The 21,096-nt window shown below is 33.2% G+C and overlaps 1 protein-coding gene across 2 annotated transcripts in view; it reads left to right on the top strand.

Annotated features, from left to right (window-relative positions):
* Positions 1 to 205: 205 nt before the first annotated feature.
* The window catches only part of LOC118191830 (E3 ubiquitin-protein ligase ZNRF2), an 85,389-nt gene continuing 64,498 nt past the window's right edge, over positions 206 to 21,096 (top strand). Inside the window, exon 1 of one of the 2 annotated variants that reach the window (XM_085812109.1) lies at positions 206 to 819. In XM_085812109.1, coding sequence (XP_085668235.1) covers positions 474 to 819 — 346 coding nt within the window. In that variant the 5' untranslated portion in view covers positions 206 to 473. The remainder of the gene's footprint in view (positions 820 to 21,096) is intronic. The other variant, XM_085812108.1, reaches the window with a different exon arrangement.

The following is a 21,096-nucleotide window of genomic DNA, read 5'->3' as shown; positions in this document are numbered from 1 at the left end:
TGTCCCATCTTTTCTTCCTGGCCTTTCGAACTCGTATAAAATATACGAAGTTCCTTTTTACTCTCCTCTGAAATACGAAATTGCCCCCCTTTCTATATACCTTTCCTTCGCACCTATGCTTGATTTTTCGCCCATCGGTGCAGAAAGATTTAGCGGGTGCAACAAAAGACATCTGTCTACTTTGTCTGTCTGTCTGTCTGTAAGCAGTTTCCAAGTTACTCAACTCCTCCTAATTTGATGTAGTAATAGATTTTTACAGAAATTCGAGCAGCGTTGTAAGGTTTACATTATGAGTTTTCTTGTACTATAGGTAGTGGTAAAATTTTTAAAACTGCAGTTATGAGCGTTGTAAAAATTTTCATACATCGCGAATGTTGACAAGATTGGTAAATTTTCTGAAAACATCGTGTCTTCCATGTGTTTTTTCATGCAGTGGAACAGATTTGTTTCGGTTTTAAATATAATTTGTCTAAATGGGCGCAAAACAGAGTACGAACAACAACAATGCACGAGATCAACCTGCTTCCAGTGGATCCCAAATGGCTAGTACTTCTGGTGCTAGCGGGCTAGGTGTTCTAAGCCTTCGCCAAAGGGACGGCGGGAGTGGTTCGAGTAGCAGTTCTGACTCTCGCCAGCGAGCAAGGAGTTTGTCGAATGTTTTGAATGGACATTCTGGGCAGCCAATAAGTATATCACCAAATCACGCTGCTTTTGAAATTTCTGGATCACCAGAATCGGATAGGAGTGTACCTGTGGAGATACCCATTAGCCGTGTCTATGCCGCCCATTCTTTGCCTGTGCAGTTGGTTTCCTTTCATGGTAAGCACAGACAATATTTTTAAAATCTTATCGTTTTCTAAACTCTGAACGTTTTACGCTTAGTCATAAAATAATAATGTATCTTACCCTTACGATAATGTTTTATAGAATTTTATAAAAATGCCTAAAGTCAAACTTTTTTTAGAGTCCTTAAAATTTATGGCTTAGTTTGTTTTAATAAAGTAAATCAGAGAGTCTATGAAATTCTATAAAAATTTATGCAGACATTTTATAAAATTTTCTACAGTTTTAGGTTCTACATATAGAATCAACTAATAGAATTCAACCGAAAATATCCGATCCCACTATGTAGAAAATTGGGCCATAATAAAGAATTCTAAACGAGTTTCCTTGCTTTAATTTCCCTTATATTGTTCTGTCAAAGTTTTGAGTATTTAAAAGCTCTTCTCTTCTGTTGTCGGAATTCGGACAGAAATATATGTGTGTTCATGTATGCACATATATGTGTTTATACTCACATACATATACATGCATATATTACATTTTTGAATCTGGTCCCAGTAACAAAAGAGTACTGTAGAAGCATTAAAAAATCAACAGAATTTTCTTTTTTCATTAAACAAGATAAATTTTCATTTTTGAGTAGAATTTTTACACCTTTTCTAAATTTACTAATGTAGTTAAAATGGCTATATAATTTTAGAATGTAAAAATATTAAGCTAGAGAAAGAAGGACAAAGATGTTCATTTGGAAATGATTCAATATTTAATGAATGAACAGTTGGTAAAAGTTTACAATTGGGTGCCCCTTGTTTTTTGGCGATTCTTTTTTGACGCCAAGATCAGTGCCAGAAAGGCAAAATTTCAAGATGGCCGCTATACAAAACCAAAATAAGAAGTCGAATGATTGCACAAACTCTGTTCATGTACACATTGATCTGTTTTCACTTAAAATAACATCCCAGAATTGCACAAACTAGGCATTGTGCACTGCCTTAAATTTGTCCATGTACACATCAATCTATTTTAATTAAAAAAAAAAAAAAAAAATCAGGAAGCTAAAACTATCATGGTAACCAGAAATGAGGTTTCATCTCCAAAATAAAAAAAATTTTTAAAAGTTGTCGCTAATTGAAGGGGCACCCAATTCTACACTAGAGCTTGAATGGTAGTTATCTTTACTTACCTGTATCCCATGTACTACATCAGAAACTTAAAATTTGCTTTGATTACAGTTAGAAAACTTTGCAGATTTATATAAAATAACATTCTGTAAAGTTTTTAGAAAGTTTCTAATATGATTTTGCAAAGCAACTATTGTATAGAGTTCTCTTCAATGACAGTTTTATTAAATTTCTATAGAATTTTATGGAGCAATGATCTCAAACTGCCACCTCTGTGGGCTTCTCGTGGTCCACAAAGCGATTTTGCATGATTTCTGAGTACATTTTATGTATTTGTTTGAAATACAGTATTGCATAGATTTCAAGATTTTAGTTACTTATTTAGTTATATTATTTTCACTTCCATTAAAAACAAACATGAATAACTTGCCAAAAATTCTATAAATTGAGATAAATAACTTACAACTTAGTATAAATCTTATTCGAAGATTTGAAGATGCATATTGTTGTAACATTTATTTTTATTTACAAGAAATAAATAAGCTCAGTTATGAGTTTTTCCTTTAAGAATAATCAACTTATCCTTATCTGTACTTGTATAGCCAGGATATTGCCCAAGGCACGACGTGTCTGGCTCATGAAAAAAAGCCGGTTAGAGTAGAGAGAAGGGTACCTCTTTTATTATCGTGAAGTTGTTTCATTTATGGTAGCCTGACTAGTTGAATGTTAAGTAAACCCTATTATGACGTAATCGGTTGCATGATTGCCGTAAATTCGTAAGGGCTTGTGGTGTGTGTGTTGGTTAGGAAGTTTTGTAGTTTAGATGGCAAAATGGCCAAATGTGGTAAGATTAATTTGAAGTTTCTGTATGATTTAGAAAGAAAGAAGAAAAGAGCATTACTTGACTGGCGTGTAAATGAAGGTTTACTTACATTATTAGGTGTCCTGTTTGTAGAAAAGAAATACATATGGTTGAAAGTCGGAAATGCGTACAGTTGTTACGGAGAATATTTTTTACTCTTATTTTGTGAATTTAATGTGGCAACGCCAGTATACAGATTCTAGTTCAGATAATTTTAGGAAGTTTTTGGATGCTGTTAAAGAATTTTATTTGGCTGAAGATGTGTTAATTCGTAAATAAGGTAAGCGAATATTTCCTTTGTGTAGTGCAAAGACGAATTTCCTTTTTTTATGTTATATCATTCTTTGATTAAAAAAGGTAGTTTATTGAGATTATGTATTTTTTGTTGGCTGCTCCTTTGAGTTTTTAAATGAATATAGATACAGTCAAAAGTCTTTAATCCAGACTCGAGGAGACTTCGTCGATTCCGGATTATAGATCATCACTTAAATCTGGTAAGATGGCATGCAGAAATTATAAAATTAAAAATATGAAACCGTAATTTATGAAATAAAGAGCAATTATGATCTAAAGGGTATCGAAATTTACAAAAAAAAAAAAAGTTTAATATTTATTTGTTTACTTTATTAAACCTTTCAACGCGAGCATGCGTAAAGCATACATCACGCATAGTCGAAATTAGATAATTTCAACCAGAAAATTATTTGATGTGTATTCATGATATTTATAATGATGAGGAAATTGATTTAAATTATATTGGAGTACATCGAGATGAAACACTACATTTAGTGAGGAATTATAAGCTGAATAAAATAAAAACATCTGCCCTCTTAAGATGAGAATAGTGCTGACAGATCAACTTCCAGTTCATTGTGCCCCCCCCCCCTCCCCCGCAGAGCAGCGTGAAATTGATAAACAGATTTCGGAATGATTGGAAAAACAAATCGCCTCTCTGTCATTTTCTTCATGCTTTTATCCATTTTTTGCAGCAATTCCACTTTTTGTTTAATGGACATCGAAACATGCTTTCGCTTTGTAGATCCTTTGGCAGCTCCAGAATTGGAAACTCTTTTTGACAAAAATTGCTCTAACAGTCTCCAAAGAAATAATAAGCTGGATCCAATTCAAAGATTAAGGAACAACGCAATCTGCAACATTAACTGAAATAGATAATTAGATAATTTTAGCTTATACTGTCTGTTATACATTAAACGCGCATGCGTTTACGCATGCGCAGAAAGTTTGTAGCTTAGAGGTCTGGATTAGGGACGTCCGGATTAAAGACTTTTGACTGTATATGTTTACATGGACAACGTCGAGGGAGTGTGTAATGCCTAGTTTGTGCAATTCTCTGACTTTTTTTTTTATTAATCTTCGGGCTATGGTAACTTGGCGAAATTTCGCGACCAACCCTGCTACAGCAACCTGCTAGTTTTTTTTTTTGGGACGCCATTTTTTTTCATGAAGTAAAGGCATTTTTTTTTTTTTTTTTTGTAACTCAACATATTTTTCCAACAATCTGTGAGCCGAATTACGCTTATGCTAGAACTTTTATGGAACAAAAATGCTTAATCATGATGAAGATTAGGTGCGAAATTGGGAGAAAGTGCAGAATTGCCCACTGCTTGCTGCGTTTTTAAGAATTGCACATACACGGTATCCATGTACACGTTGACCTATTTTCACTTAAAAAAACATCCCAGAATTGCACAAAAATGTCATTGCGCACACTTTTGACTTTATCCATGTACACTGCTAAAGTCCTAGCTAGTAACCTTTATCGCCTTACCAAAATGTCGCCAAACTACCTGTTACCATATTTCAAAGATTAGCCTTTTTTTAAATAATAGTGAAAATTTGTCGATGTGTACATGGATAAAGTCAAGGTAGTGCACAATGCTTAGGTTGTGCAATTCTGTGATTATTTTTTAAGTGAAAATAGGGTTAATCTTTGGATTATGTTAACTTGGCAATTTTTTGGCGAAAATTTGGCAACCAACCCTCCTGCAGCAACCTGCTAGTTTTGTTTTGGACGCCATTTTGTTTTTGTGAAGTAAAGGCTTTTTTTTTTTTTTTAAATTTTTTCTTTACTCAACATTTTTTCCAACAATCTGCTAGCCGAATTACGCTTATACTAGAACTTTTATGGAACAAAAATGCTTAATCATGACGTAGATTAGGTGCGAAATTGGAAGAAAATGCAGAATTGCAAACTACTTGCCGCATTTTTAAGAATTGCTGCACAAAAATGGCATTGCGCACTCTCTTGACTTATCCATGTTATACTACTAAAGTCCTAGCTAGTAACTTTTATCGCCTTACCAAAATGTCACCAAACTACCTGTTACCATATTCCAAAGATTAGCCAAAATGGGTCAATGTGTACATGGATACCAAGTTTGTGCAATTCTTTGACTTGTTATTTTGTCTTTGCGCTACACAAATCCAAAATAACAAGTCTCAAAGAATTGCAAAAACTCGGTATCTATGTACCGCTAAAAATCATCAGTTTTCACCATGGTGTACCCATAAATATACTTTTACCAAAAATTTCTGTTCTAAAATTATAAAAACAATCATCTTATCTGTTTCCAACTTGAATATCAAAAGCGTACATTTAAAATTATGTTAAAAAACAAAACCTTTCATTCATAAAAGCTATCATATTTCAATTATTACGAAATTCCAACCAAACATGAAAGTTGTGTGAGATGTCGTCAGTCATTCTCCCGTAGAAATTTAAATGAACAGATTGTGCTTTATTTAGTTAAATAAAAAAAAAAAAGATGTAAATTTCTGATTAAAAAAAAGTGACATGCTGTATTTTTGTGTGGGGGGGGGCACTACTCTTATACAGTCAAAAGTCGTTAATTCGGACACCCATAATCCGGACCTCAAAGCTACAAACTTTCTGCACATGCGTCGAGTGGACGCATAAGACTTTTACGGCTGCGAATTGTTGGCTTTAGTTTTCCACATGCAAATTTTGATCGGAGGTAAATTGGCGGTAAGCTAGCGTGGTTGCCGCTGATTGGCCGATTATTATATATATATATACGCCGGTATCGACGAATGTCTTGTTCTCTTGTGTGATTATCAGTTAGCATTATGCTAGTTTTTCTTTCAATTAAATGATTTTAAATGTAAAGGCTACAGTGTTAGCTTATTTTATTTTATATATGGAATAAAGCATGAATTTTATTTAGATTAGTCTTAGCTTTATTTAAGGGAAGCAAAATATGCTTTGCCTTTATCACCACTGCCAACAGGGTTATGGGCCCAGCGCCAACAGCTAATCGGTCATCTAGTTCAACTCAGCATTGAAGGAATGTAGGTGAAGAGGGCCATTATCCACGAAAAGAAGCTGACCTGTCTTAGAAGTTTGTTCAAGTCGTCGTGCTCAAACTTAATTGAAGATGTCATTACTACCTGAAGGTTTTGAGCTATCAAACCATTACAACTGGGATCGATGGAAAGTTGACATGAAAATGCTGTTACTGGATAGAAATTGTTGGAGCTTCATAGAGGACAAAGAAGAAGAATTAGATAAAAGTGCAACAAGGCGTGAAAAGCAGGAGTTCACACTGAGAGAGAACAGAGCCTTCACTACATTATATTATGGAATTAAAGCTGAGTTCAGGCTGCTGATACAAGAATGTTCAAGTGGTAAAGAAGCATGGGAAATTCTACAGAAGTAATTCAATTTCAAAACAAGAGCAAGGATAATTCAGTTACTGGATGAATTTTTTAGTATTAGATATACGTCAAATGAAGAAATAGGATTATTCATCACAAGGATAAGAATGACTGCAAAGAAGTTGGCTGAAGCTGGTCACAACTTGGCAGATCTTTTTAAAGGATTCCATGCAATAAGGATATTATCCCAGGAATGCTCCGGCGTTGTACAGTTGATCTATAGGTGGAAGGATGAAGATTTTATGCTGGAAAGAATTGCTGAAGAGCTGGTAAGGGAAGAAAGCCGACTTTGCCAGGTAAATACCGATTTAGAAGACAGCAAGGTAAGCGTGTTTAATACTATTAGTTTAAATGCGGGGAAAGATAGAGTTGAAAATAAAACTAAATCTAAGAAAAAGATGGGGAATATGAGAATAGGACCTTGTTTCAGATGTCATAAATTTGGGAACTTAATCGCTCAATGTAAAGAAAATGTAAGTAAAAATCAGAAGTTTAAAATAGACGATAAAAACGGACAGTTTAAAGATAAAGAATTAATGTTAGTAGAAAATTATGCAACAACTACAGATAAAGGAGGTAACGCAGATAAATTTAATTGGGTCGTAGGTACTGCAGTTACAACTCATTTCTGTATAATAGAAATTTTTAGACAAATTTTGAAGAAATAAACGATATACGTATGTCTTTAGCTGTAGGAAATTGTGAAAGTAAAGTACTAGGAAAGGGAAATTGTGAAAGTAAAGTACTTGTCAAATTTGTAGTAAAAGTAGGCAATCGAATAAATTGGATTGAGTTAGATAATGTGTTATATAATCCAAATCTAAGAAGAGATTTATTATCGGGAGCAAGGTTAGAAAAGGCAGGTGCTCATTTTGTGATTTCAAAAGGGAAGATGTGCATATACTTTAATAATTGGGATAGATTATACTAGGCTAAATGATATGATGGACTTTATCACGTAAAACCATTTAGATATGCAACAAATAAAAGGGAAGCTGGTTATGGTACAGAATTGGAAAGTTAAATAAAGTAGACGATGCGATGCTATGGCATCGGAGATTTAACCACGTAAATTTTGATTATATTAAGAAAACTAGTAAGAATCAAAGTGTGAAAGGATTACCAGAAATTGAAAAACCAATAGAGAGGTGTGAATCGTGTATTATTGCTAAATCTAGTAGAATAACTTTTAAAAATGTTCCAAAGAGATCGGATAAACCATTGCAGTTGGTTTATTTAGACGTTTGTGGCCCACTACCAGTTCCATCTAAGGGTGGGAGTAAATATTTCCTTGCTATTGTAGATGACTATAGTAGATTAGTAACAGTGTATTGTATGAAAACTTTTAAGAATTATCATAAGCAAATGGAAAGACTGACGAATAGAAAATTAATAAGTATACGCAACGATACAATTAATAAGTATACGCACCGATACGATTAATAAGTATACGCACCGATACCGATAATGGTGGGGAATTCTGTAACAGGCAATTCGAAGCGTACTTAGCCAAAAATGGAATTGATGTTGAATGCATAAACCTGTACACCCCAGAAGAGAACGGTGTGTGTGAACGTTTTAACTGAACGGCATTAGACGCAGTTAAAGCTATGCTTAATGATGGTAAAATGGGAAAAGAATGGTGGACAGAAGCTCTTGGCTGTTTCATACATACGTGGAACAGAGTATGTCATAAAAACAACCGAACCCCTTATGAAATGTTCCTAAATAGAAAACCCAGTGTTGTTTATTTTAAAATATTTGGTTGTAAAGCCTATGTCGGCATGCCAAAACAGATTAGAAATAAATTACAAATGAGGTGCAAAGAAGGAATCATGGTAGGATATGCGAAGGAAACTAGGGGTTATGGGATATGGCTGCCAGAAGAACGCAGATTAATAGAAAACTGTAATGTGAAGTTCGATGAAAAACTGTATGCAGGAAATGGCATCCTGGAACAGAAATCAAAACCTAAATTTAAAAGACTAGAAGAATCTGGGCTATTAGCAGAATCAGATGAAGAACAGGAAATTTCTAGAGAAAAAAATAAAGTTGTCAGATGACAAATCTACTCCGAAAGAAGTATCAGACTTAAACTGGTAAAGAAAAGCAGTTAAAAGGCCAGATGGAACACGTACAGACATATATTATTATGTAGAGGGAACAGACACCCGTTTTAGATCCTATAATGATATTGAAAAGCATTGTGAGGCAAGAAATATTAAATTTTTAAAAGATAAGTTCGATTCTAGTGGAAAAAACAAATACTCGGGGAAAGTTAATTTTGTAGAACAGGAGACTAGCTCCGTGTCTGAAGAGGCAAATTCCGTAGAAATTGTTATCCCACAAAATTTTAAAGAAGCATGAAAATCAGTAAATGCCGAAGAATGGGATAAGGTAATGAAAGAAGAAATTGACACAATGAAGAAAAGAAAGGTTTGGGAATTAGTCGAAAAGCCAGAAAATAAAACTATGATAGGAAACAAATGGGTCTATACGCTAAAAAGAAATGAAAAGAATCAAGTGGTTAGATACAAAGCACGTTTAGTAGCACAGGCATTCAGGCAGAAAAGAGATGAGGATTTTGATGACGTTTAACAGTCCTGTAGTAAATTTTTCAATCATAAGAATATTTTTCACTATCCTGGTATGTTTATATGGATGGACTAATTGTCAGTTAGATGTAAAGAATGCATATTTATATGCAAACCTAAATGAGAAAATATATATGACCCAACCAGAGGGATTTATCGAAGAGGAAAATAAAGTGTGTTTATTACACAAGGCCATTTACGGTCTACATCAAAGCGGCCGTGAATGGTTTTGTGAATTTGAAAGTATTTTAGAAAATCTACATTTTAAGAAAATACAATGGTGTAATTGTGTTTATAAGGGTTCAAATGTAAGTCTCTTGTTACATCTAGATGATATTGTGATTTTTAGTAAAGATCAGTATAGTGTAGATAAAGTAATTTCACAGCTGAGTAAGTTTTTTGATCTTAAAGTATTAGGCAAAACTAAAACGCTACTTGGAATTGAATTCTTAGAGAATGAGAATGGGGTTTTTATACATCAGCAAAAATATATCGAAGAAATTTTTGAAAAATTTAAACATTTCCAGATACCAATAACTTCACTTCCCATAGCTAAAGGCACTATTCTTACAAAATTAGATTGTCCATCTACAAGTGCAGAAATTGCGAAAATGCATACATTAATTACCCTTTAGAAATCTGTTAGGATGTTTAGTTTTTGAAGCTAACAGGACAAGGCCTGTTATTACATATGCAGTGAATATCTTATAATTTCAGGAGAATCCTGGAATTAGGCATTGGGAAGCATTGTTGAAATTGCGTGGTTATTTCAATAGTACTAAATTATATAAGTTAAACTTATCGAAGATTAAACATCTAAATTTATATTGTTATTCAGATGCTGATTATGCAAGTAATAGAGATGACCGTGTGTCCATGGGAGGATTTATATTATATTTAGATGAAGTACTGGTAGTCTGGAAAACTGTTAAACAAAAATGTGTAAGTTTATAAACCATGGAAGCGGAGTATATCGCCTTATCTGCAGCAGCAAAGGAATTAATGTGGACGAAAAATGTCTTACAAGATGAAATTTTAAAGTTTAATTTAAGAGAGTGTAAACTATTTTGTGATAACAAGTCTGCCATTGATTTTTCTAGATCGCCAATAGAAAATCGCCGATTTAAGAACATAGACGTAAAATATCACTTTGTTAGAAGACTAGTAAATGATGGAGTGTTTGACCTTGAATTTATCACCAGTAAATTAAATACTGCCGACTTATTTACAAAAGCAGCGACTGCTGTTAATTTAAGAAATGTTTGCTTAGATGTTTTCAGTGTTTAAAGCCAATAAGTGTTTTCATATACTAGAATTGAACTATGAACTTCTGTGTAAGTTTTCTTTTTGTATTTGCATGGGGAAAAGAGGGCCGTTTGTTGGCTTTAGTTTTCCACATGCAAATTTTGATTGAAGGTAAATCGGTGGTAAGCGAACGTGGTTGCCGCTGATTGGCCCGATGACGTCAAGATCAGCGGGTTGGCCGAGTATTATATATATGTACGCCGGTATCGGCGAATGTCTTGTTCTCGTGTGTGATTATCAGTTAGCATTATGCTAGTTTTTCTTTCAATCAAATTATTTTAAATGTAAAGGCTACAGTGTTAGCTTATTTTATTTTATTTACGGAATAAAGCATGAATTTTATTAGATAGTCTTAGCTTTATTTAAGGGATTATTAGATTTAAGGGATTAATTAGATTTAAGGGATTATTAGATTAGTCTTAGCTTTATTTAAGGGAAGCAAAATATGCTTTGCCTTTATCACCACTGCCAACACGAATATGCGTGTGCGCACGCGTGTAATACGTTTACGCTTGCGCGTTTAATGTATAACGGACAGTATAAGCTAAGCTAAAATTAGCTAATTCAGTTAATGTTGCAGATTGTGTTGTTCCTTAATCTTCAAATTGGATCCGGCTTATTATTTTTTGCAGACTGTTAGGGCAACTTTATAAAAGTAAGCTTGAATTTTTGATTATGTCAAATAGAATTCCGATATATATTTACTAATATGTAAAGTATGTTTAGAAGTCCATTAAACAAAAGTGGAATTGCTGCAAAAAATGGATAAAGGCATATCCTTCGTTTCTCAAACCATTCCAAAATCTGTTTATCAATTTCACATTGCTTTGCGGCCCGGGGGGGAACGCCGAAACGCCGCAGCACGCAATGAATTGAAAGGTAATCTGTCAATACTATCCTTATCTTCAAGGCAGATGTTTTTATTTTATTTGGCTTATAATTCCTTACTAAATGTAGTATTTCATCTCGATCTACTCCGTCTTTGATATGATTTAAATCAAATTCCTCGTCATTATAATTCGCTTCCGATAAAGTAAAGAGAAAGTATTATCACATAAAACGAAGCAACTTCAATATTGTTACGAGAATTTTCAATATTGTTATGAAAACAAAGACTGAATTTAGATCTAATATTAGTAATGAGACATTAGAAAAAATTTTATTAGCAAAAGTAGGCCTATGTGGCAATTGCTATGAACAAAATTATGAAGTCTCTTTTTTAATAAAAGCAAAATCTGCCACTGTTTGTAGCACTTGTATGAAAACTAACTAAAGTATTATTTTTTGTTAAAAGATGCAAATAATAAAAGTATTTTTTTGCATGTAAGTATTTTTGTACTGTTTTCATTCAAGATTTGGTTACTCAACTTTCAGACATTAATTAGTAACTATTTAAAGTTAATTCATTATTAAAAAATATATTTTTGTCATTCAAAAATATTTTTGTTGTTGAAAAAAATCTCCTGATTTCTTTTTAAAAAATTTCTGATTTTTGACTGTCGAAGGTTGTTAAGTGTACAGAGGTAAAAATGAAAAAATATGTAACTGGCAGTTCATTGAAGATATAGCAAAGTGCAGAAACCTCACTTAGCGTTATTGCTAATAACCAAAACGCAAAATTTTAAAGATCGACTAAATTTGCATATAATCATGTAAGTGAAATTAAAAAATCTGATGTGTACACCACATGACTTCCTTGTACAAAATATTAAATTATACGCATTTTTTCTTGCATTTCATTTAAACTTATTGGATTGAATTAAATCTACTTCACTGACAACGCATAAACCACAATAGAATAAATGCATTCTTTAAAATTTACTCTATTTGTTTACCACAGCGACACTCTGGCGCTAGGTTGACTTAACAGTATTATTATATTTCATTCATAACTCAGAATGCACAAAATTTATATCATTTAAAGAATTATCTAATCGTTGCCACATGTTCTATTCAAATACTATAATAAAGCTAGAACGATGTATAAAAGAAATTAAGCAAACAAAACAAAAACGACATTCTTCACAGACGATTGAGTATTTCTCATTCAATTAATTCAGTTCTCACTTCGCAAAAAGGCAAAAATACATAAAAACTCAAAATATCTGTATTAAAAATTGCGAAGTAAATCTTAAACACTTACTTCCTCGAAAAAATTCCAGAAAGGATTAAGCATGATTTAATTGGCAATAATAAATGAAGGCGTTATCTTTATCGTTGTTACGAAGCTAAGTTTCTCTAGATTGGCAACAAATCCACTATCCTGCTGTTTCAAATGTAAACAAGCAGTGGCCGCCATCAAAAAAATTATTAGGCTTAGCGGCATTTAAACAACTTTAAAATTGTTGATAATTCTAAAAATATTGCATACAGATTTACTAAAGGCATAAGAACCTTAACTGGAAGATAAAAACAACATAATTCAATCATTTTTAAAGCAAAAAATGTGCAATTTACAAACATATAAGAGTAAAGAAACTGAGATCGCAGAGCCGGGTAACAGAGTGGATATATATATAAATATATTTATATACATTTGGTGCGGCCGATTGCAACCAAATACGAGGTGCACATCTACATGTTATAGCAGTCCTATATACAAAATTTCAACGTTCTGAGGCTACTCGTTTTTGACTTATGCGAGATATGTACGTTTGTACATATGTTCGTACAGACGCCACGAAAAATTCTCTTCAGAATTCATTTTAAAGCAGTTTTATAATTTTTTTGGAGGAAAAGAGTCTTTTGTTCTGTCCTTACGTACAAATATCACGCGAAAACATCGTTAAATTGCATTCGATAGCGGTCAAAATGGATATTTTCGTTGAAATATGCTGCCTGAATTTTTTCGTGATTACAATACTTCCTTTTTACTTCCTACAAGGAAGTAAAAAGAGATATTATTAAATGTATGCCAAATTCAATTGGCAATGCGATGTTAAAAATTCGTGCGCTAATTTAAAAAAAAGAAACTCAGGTCGGAAGTGGCCCTATCCGCTAGCGTTGTGTATGCTGTGTATACAAAGCACAGCACTTTACCATAATTTGAGGCATAGAATTGAAATATGGAAAAAATTAGTATGTCATTTCAGAAAAAGTCAAATTTTATGTAAAAATACATCTATTAGAAGAAAACTATGTAGAAATGTAACATAGATCAGGATCAGGATTTAATAATAGCATCGTTTGGCTCAGAATGAGATAGATATGGAACTGTCTTTTCCCCTTTTGGGTGGGGATTCCTATGTACATAATGTATGCCTAATGTTGAAAGACGGATATGTTATGTTGTCAATTGAGATCAATTGTAAAGTCAGGATGGACGAATGTAAGCATTTCTTTTTTGAAATTCCCCATTGGGTATTTGTTGCAAAGATTTCTAGATTTTAGTTATTTAAATTCTGAAATTACATTATTTTCGTCATCATGAAAAGCGAATGGGAATAATGCCCTGGAAAACATACTAAATGGAGCTATTTAATTTAAAGATTTGATTAACTTTTATTCATGCTTGTCCCCCAAAAATAAATACGGTCAGTTACAATATACTGAATAATCACCTTTTGGGGGATTGCATTTGTACGTGAACACCCCCTCCCCACAGTTAAAAATTAATTTAAAAAAATGACCCAGTTGACCAACTAGCATCTACAGTTGAAGATAATTTTTAGTAAATTTTCGTCAAAGCTGAAGACATGACATGACATGACTTTATTATGCCGCGATTAGCTAGCTGTTTTGCGGCTCGGTTTAAGTAATTGTGCCTTAATTGCGCTGAAAGGAAAACATTACGTAAACATAAAATTATATTAGAATATTTCATCATACATTAGAAAATGAAAGTTTAGATTTCAAGTCCTTCAAACATGTCCACAAGAAACAGCGCAAGTTGTTGCTTCTCTTCTTACAATCTCAACTTTTTAAAATTGAGCAGCAAAATTAAGAAATTTGCTGATATGTCCTGCAAATTTTGTCAGAGTAGTTCCAATAGAAGATTCAGTCACAGGAATTACTTCGCTCACTGAGATTTCTTGCTTGACTTCATAGTATTTTAAACAGTTTCTTTAGCTTGTTCTGGAACTAGCTTAACTTCTGTATACACTGCTCAAAACAATTAAAGGATATTGTAAGTTTTATACAAAATAAAGATCTAAGCGAATTTTTTTTTTTGCCAAAAATGGAAGAAGAGAATCACAAATTAAAATTTTTCTGGTTTTCAAACTGTGGAGTACGCTAATTTTGAGTTTGACGTCTAACACATCGCTTCAGAGCAGCGAATGAAATTTCACTTTCAACTGAATAAAAAAGATAATGAAGATAAGGATGATCGGCACTCAGTAACTCCTTGCTTTCGATGAGTACGATGTCTCAGCGAACTCATTTAACCGATTCAGAAGCTTGGAGAATTGTTGGTAGATTAGAAGGGGGTCAAACTCAAGCCGAAGTAGCGCAAGCCATTGGAGTGTCACAAAGTGTGATTTCCAGGATCTGGAACCGTTTTTTGGAAACTGGAAGTGCAGGCCGAAGACCAGGGCAAGGTCGTCGACGGGCAACGACGCCCAATGAAGATTGTTATTTAGTGTTAATGGCTCGGAGATACCGAAATATGAATGCTACTCTTCTCCAACAACACCTGCGCTCGGCTACTGGCACCACGGGTTCAACTCAGACTGTCCGAAACCGGCTCCATGGTGTAGGTCTGTATGCTCGCCGACCGATGGTATGTGTTAGACTAACATCAAGGCATCGTCGCGACCGCAGGGAGTGGGCAACAGAGCATGTGAACTGGAGGAGAAATGAATGGAGCAATGTTCTTTTTTCTGACGAGTCCCGTTTTTCTGTTCATCCTGATAATAGGCATATTTTCATCTGGAGGGACCGTGGCAGTAGGAATAATCCTGCATTCGTGCACGAAAGTGTCAGATTTGGCAGTGGGCGAGTGTTGGTGTATGGTGGCATCTCCATTGACGGGCGCACAGACCTCTACATCATTCGAGATGGACCTCTGACTGGTCGCCAATATAGGGATGGGATCCTCAGACCTATTGTAGTCCCTCTACGCTGCAGCAATCGGAGATGACTTCATTTTAATGGACGATAAACCTCGCAATTCTTTGAACTGGCAACGTGACTTTGTTTACAATGCACACAAATCGGTTTTTCCTCTTTTGGAAGATCACAAATGTAGGTAAATGATTTTTGCCGCACTTCAAACATCTAGGCTCGTTGTTACAAAATAATTGTTCATGGCCAAACCTTTGGCAATGGAAGCACATCATAAAGCTGCGATTTGTTCTGTGTCTTTGTATTTTAACTTTAAGATCCAGAATAAACTTCTTATAAATACTGTGACCAGCATCATTTCTAGTCAACAACACGAAGAAAACTGGAAGCTTGACTTCATTTCATCGAGTTTTTCTTCTAAACTGGGAATATTTGATGACAGGAAAACCTTCCGCACAAAGTTCATTCTTGATATCATCAGAATCCTCTGAGAGTCCTGTGATTCCAACTTTAAGGGGAGCATCTTTCGTTGGTGTGAAGGTGCTGAATTGCATTTCTTTCTTACTATCTTTCTAGAAAGATAATAATAAGGGCACCTTCTTTTTTGGTAGCAGAGTTAAAAATAATAGTAATTTCATCTCTTGTCAAGAAACCAGTGTATTCAACTACACTCTGCTTGGAAAATAAGCTTGGGATTTCTTTCCAGGTTACCTTTGGTCTCGAGCAGATGATCGGAGGCACTCTTTTCTTGCGAGGATCAACCACAGCTTTGATAAGTTCTGAATGGCTGGCTTCAACATTAACTTCCGACTGGTCGTCATCTTTAGGAGAAGGTTCGTCATTGCAATTTATTCTCGATAGAGGGAACTGCATCTAAGGTTTCAAATTTATTTTTCAAGGAAATATCTGGAACTACACTCCTTGAGGCAGCTTTCATTTCGGTCCCAGTGCTCTTCTCTGCAGGAGAAATTATTATGTGTAATCCAATCTAGCTTTGGTTAGCGACGAAGAAATACTCGAATCAGTATCGCTCATGACATCAAAATTTTTGGATCTTATATGCTCTGCAGGGTCTCTAAATGGACGAATAACCACTTTAAAAGTCCTCAGAAAGTCCAATAAAATTTTCTTCTTCTCAATGTAATCGGATATCAAGCGAATAACCAGCTTGACATTTCTTTTGCAAATGATTAATAGTCTGAAGTCGATCAGCATAAGAGTCATTATAAAGTCCTAATTGCTGAAATGTAAGCTGTGTATGAGGCACATTTATCGTAAATTGAATAGGTTGTCTTGGCATAGCGTACGAAAGAAAAACAGTTTTTTTTTTTTTTTCACTTATGTGTTGGGGGGATTTAAAAATAAGAGAAAAAGAGTAGGTTGCCGTTATTTATTGTCAAGCGTGATTCTTTTAGATTAACATATGTTACTTAATGATTAAATAAACATGTTAGAATTATTTGAAATAAATGCCGGTCTGAAAATATAAATTTCATTTTTTTCCTATATTCTGTCAGGGTTCGTAGCGGTCCTTATAAGTGCTTATAAGTCCTTATATTTGAAAATAAAATATAAAGGCCCTTATAGGTGCTTACTTTTTCTTTAAAGCCTTTATTTTTTTGTTTTTAGTGCTTAAATAAAGTCTTCGAATAGTCAAAATAATTTCATTTTTTTGGCCAGTACATTATACAGTACGAATGGAGAGGGGAGGTCTCCCCTTTCTCCGCAAAATCTTGAATATTGAAACTGTTACAGTTCACTGCAAAACAAGCAACGAACCTTTTTTATTTTATTTAATTTATTTATTTATTTATTGGTCACTTTCCAATCTGGATTGAATAGGACTAAAAGTTCTGCGGTCTACCAACCCAAGCGAAGAATGATTCTATTCCGGAAATTTAACGCCGTCTGTTGAAAATTAGAATGAAAAACACCCCAGTTATTTAGTTCTTTATTCTCCCACTACCGATAGTTGTTAATTCCGATTGCGTAATATCACGTAGTGAAGAGTTACGGCGCACGTATTGCGCAATAACGTTTGCGATATTTTGCAGAGATAATTAATTTTTGATGTTCAGTCCGAGATTTGTTTATGAACGCTTAAAAGAGTTTTACTGTGCTTGCTAAGCAGAATATTTTTTAGTTCCGTTGGTTTATTTTATATGATGCACATATTGAAATGTCAAAAGCTATTATTTAGCGGAAAAATCTAAAGAACCGCTACAGTCTATCCCCCCCCCATCCCGCCGCTCCTCTTTTTCAAGTTACGCTCGACTGTCTGAATATTCGCCAATTTTCAAGTATGCGGGTTAGTTAAGCTTTTACTGTTAAAGGATGACTGCATGAAGCAAATTTCTGTCTTCTGGTTTCAGAAATGTTCCTCTTTTTTACTTAAATTACTTTGCTTGCAATATCTGTTAAGAGAAAACTGATATACAATGAAAATTTAGAAAATGTTTAGAATTTAGATTTAAATTATTTAAATATCAATATGAGTGGAAAAATAAATTGTATTTATTATTAGGTTCCAAGTGAATACAATAAATATGCCTTATTATTATTTATTTTCTCTATTTTGAACTGAAATTTCATCATTAAATCTTGCAATATAGTTTAGTTCTTCATAGTTTTTTTTCCCCTCTCATTGTAAACTAGTTCTGTAAATTAAACTATTATTTAAAATTAAAAACAAAACAAAAAAATAATTTCCTTCCATGGTTGAGGTAATGCTTATTCTCTCTTAATAAGTACTTCATTTCTCATATTTTAAATTACAAGTCTAATTTTTAAGGTTATGCAGTTGTGTATGATGTAATTAGACAGGTGCTTATTTTTTTCTTAAAATGTGCTTGAAAAGTGCTTATAGGTGCTTATTTTTTTAACTAAAATGTGGCTATGAACCCTGTCTGTTGTTATTATTATTATTTTGTATATGTAAGATATAGGAAAGTAGGATAACTGCTTTAAAAATAATTGGCGACATCAAAATTAACGATTCTAGATTTGGTGCTGTCCCCCTAAATTCATCTGTTCCGCCAAATTTGAGATCCTTCCATGATTATATAATAACCTAAAACTAACCAATCATAGCTTGTCTCTGCAATTACATCAGACTTAGCATAAATACCGCCACCGAATTAACTGTGTCATTCTTCCATTCCTTTGCCTGAAATCACCTCATATTCGGTCAGGTCGTAAAGTTAACATTCCTTTTTTCAGGGGGAGAGCTGACGAGGAGGAGATAATCTTGCTCGGGGTCTTGAGAAAATGTGGGGGGCCGTTTGAACATGTTACTTCTCTACATTCAGTTTTATACAGAGGAAAATACAAATTGAATTTTTCTAATGAATGGAATTTTGTACAATGTAAATTTGTTATTGAACGATAAACTGTAAGGCAAATAACATCTTTTTCAAAGCCATAGGAGTAGAAAGACAGATATTTGTTACATAAATGAATTTGTAGTAAATATTGAGTTTTTCATTTCGAATGCTATGTTACATGTATGCGAAGTAGCTGAGTATCTGAAAAAATAGTCTTCATTCAAATGGTCTTCAACATTTTCACATCTAAGGACTGTTTTTCAATTACATTGTGGTCGCTGCCTTTTGGTTAATTTTCTAATGACATATAAACAATAATTTTTTTTATTTGAGACTTTTGAATAAAATAACGCAAACTAGACTTCAAAAAATTCTTCAGAATGAAGATAAATAATATCTAAAAATACATTATTGGTGCACTTTTAGGTTTTATATGTAGTAGTTAATATGGAATCCTTAAATTATATATACTTTGCAGCAATTGCGCAAGTAGCAGTAACTTGTTTTCACAATAAATGAATTTAAGATCATAGAACATTTATCTATGTATAGATATATATAAACGAAACAAAATATGAAGTTAAATAATACCTAAAAATACATTATTGGTGCACTTTTGGGTTTTATATGTATTAGTTAATATGGAATCCTTAAATTATATGTATCTATGTATAGGTATATATAAACGGAATAAAACATAGAACAAGGTATAAAATATCAAAGAAAAATATCTTTATTATACAATGTTCATTACCATACATATATTTACGTAATATCAATATAAATGGTTAGTTAGGTTTCGTAAACATATAAATTATTTTTATATTTTGTATTTTTTGTATTATACATATCTGAAGTTTAATTTTACTTGTTCTCCTTTTGGGTTATGACTTTAAGTGAGAAAGAATTGTTAGGGCATTTATAGGGATTACATTATATGCAATCATTTAAGATCCGACTTTTCCTTTCTTTTAATCATTATATATATTTAAATACTACTTTATAAGTATACATAAAATATAGCAGTTTTTTTAAGCTGCTTATTTATATATCTGTTGTTTGGTCTGGTTTGTTTGATTATAGCAAAGCATTCGATGGCTATTTGCCTAGGGGTAAGGGTGCCTCGCAGAGAACTTTCTAAGCAAAACTGACTCTTACGCATGTTACACGTGGGGGAAACCACAAAAACGCCAATACAGCCATCCCGGATCGACCTGCCAGAGTTCAACGACTTTACCGCTCAACCGCTAGTAAGCCACACACACACATTCACACATATACATTAAATTATATTTACATGTTGTTTATTAAGTATAATTGAATGCAATTTAATCATAAAGAGTTAGAAAATATTCTATGGAATTACTTCACTTTGTAGACTTTTTGTAAGCTTCACCATATTTCTTAAAGAGAATCTCAGTGCTAGTTCCATTTCCAAGCCGTTTATGTACCTTATTTTTTATGCTTTGAATTATATTTAGAGAATCATTTCATCTGGTTATAGCTGAAACTGCAGTTTTTTTATTGAAGAATTTAAGGGTAAGAAGAGAGTTATGTCCTTTTCTAATTATTCTTGAAGCATTTAATTTTTTTTTAAAAAGGGCAAATTAATACGGATCACTGAACTAAGGTACTCGATACAGGACAGATTAATCAGCTACTAAATTTTGATTTTCATTGAGTAAAAATGAATTCATCTGCATTCTATAAGAAAGCAGATATTCAAAACATGTTTTTTTCTATTCTCGCAGTCATAATATTTTTCTTAAATATTCAGCTAATTCATATTCAAATACTCCAATCCATTACAATTAGTAATAAATCGATACAGTAAATAAGTAATTAAAATCAATTAAATGGAATTTTAATTGCCATTTTCCCTCTGATAAACCCCTCTTTAGAGTTCAGTAACGAAAAGAATTTTAAATAATCTAAAGAATAATTAATCTAAAGAAAAATTAATTTATCTAAAGAATAAACTATTTGGGGTTATTTTTCTTTATGGTATGCTTACGTTATATATGTATGTATTATGCATTGCTCATACTCGTCAATTGCAACTTTTAATATCTCTTGGGAAAAAAAATCAGTATGGGAATCCAGAAAATGATTCTTAGTGACTCTAAATCTATTATTACTAGGCATTGTGATTGCACAGTGTTTAAAAAACATCCCATTGTTTAAAGGTAGATCCTATGCTCATATCCTAATCTACAATTAAAAGCTGCGAGTCAAAATTAAGGGGGTTGCTCTTAGGAAGCCTTAATTAAAAGTAGTTATAGGAAATGTTAATCAATACTTATTATTTTAAGGATTAAACACTTACTCCCTATTTGATCACGTGTATGGCAAACGAATATTCGTCAATCGTAAAGAAAAGAAAGGTGAATCAAAATGAGTTATATTCT

Source organism: Stegodyphus dumicola, chromosome 2, assembly GCF_044657685.1.
Source record: "Stegodyphus dumicola isolate Sdum_Otavi_A_Nest chromosome 2, ASM4465768v1".
NCBI classification, from domain to species: Eukaryota; Metazoa; Arthropoda; class Arachnida; order Araneae; family Eresidae; genus Stegodyphus; species Stegodyphus dumicola.
The sequence above is the reverse complement of the archived record's forward strand: the minus strand, read 5'-3'. Positions and strand labels throughout refer to the sequence as shown.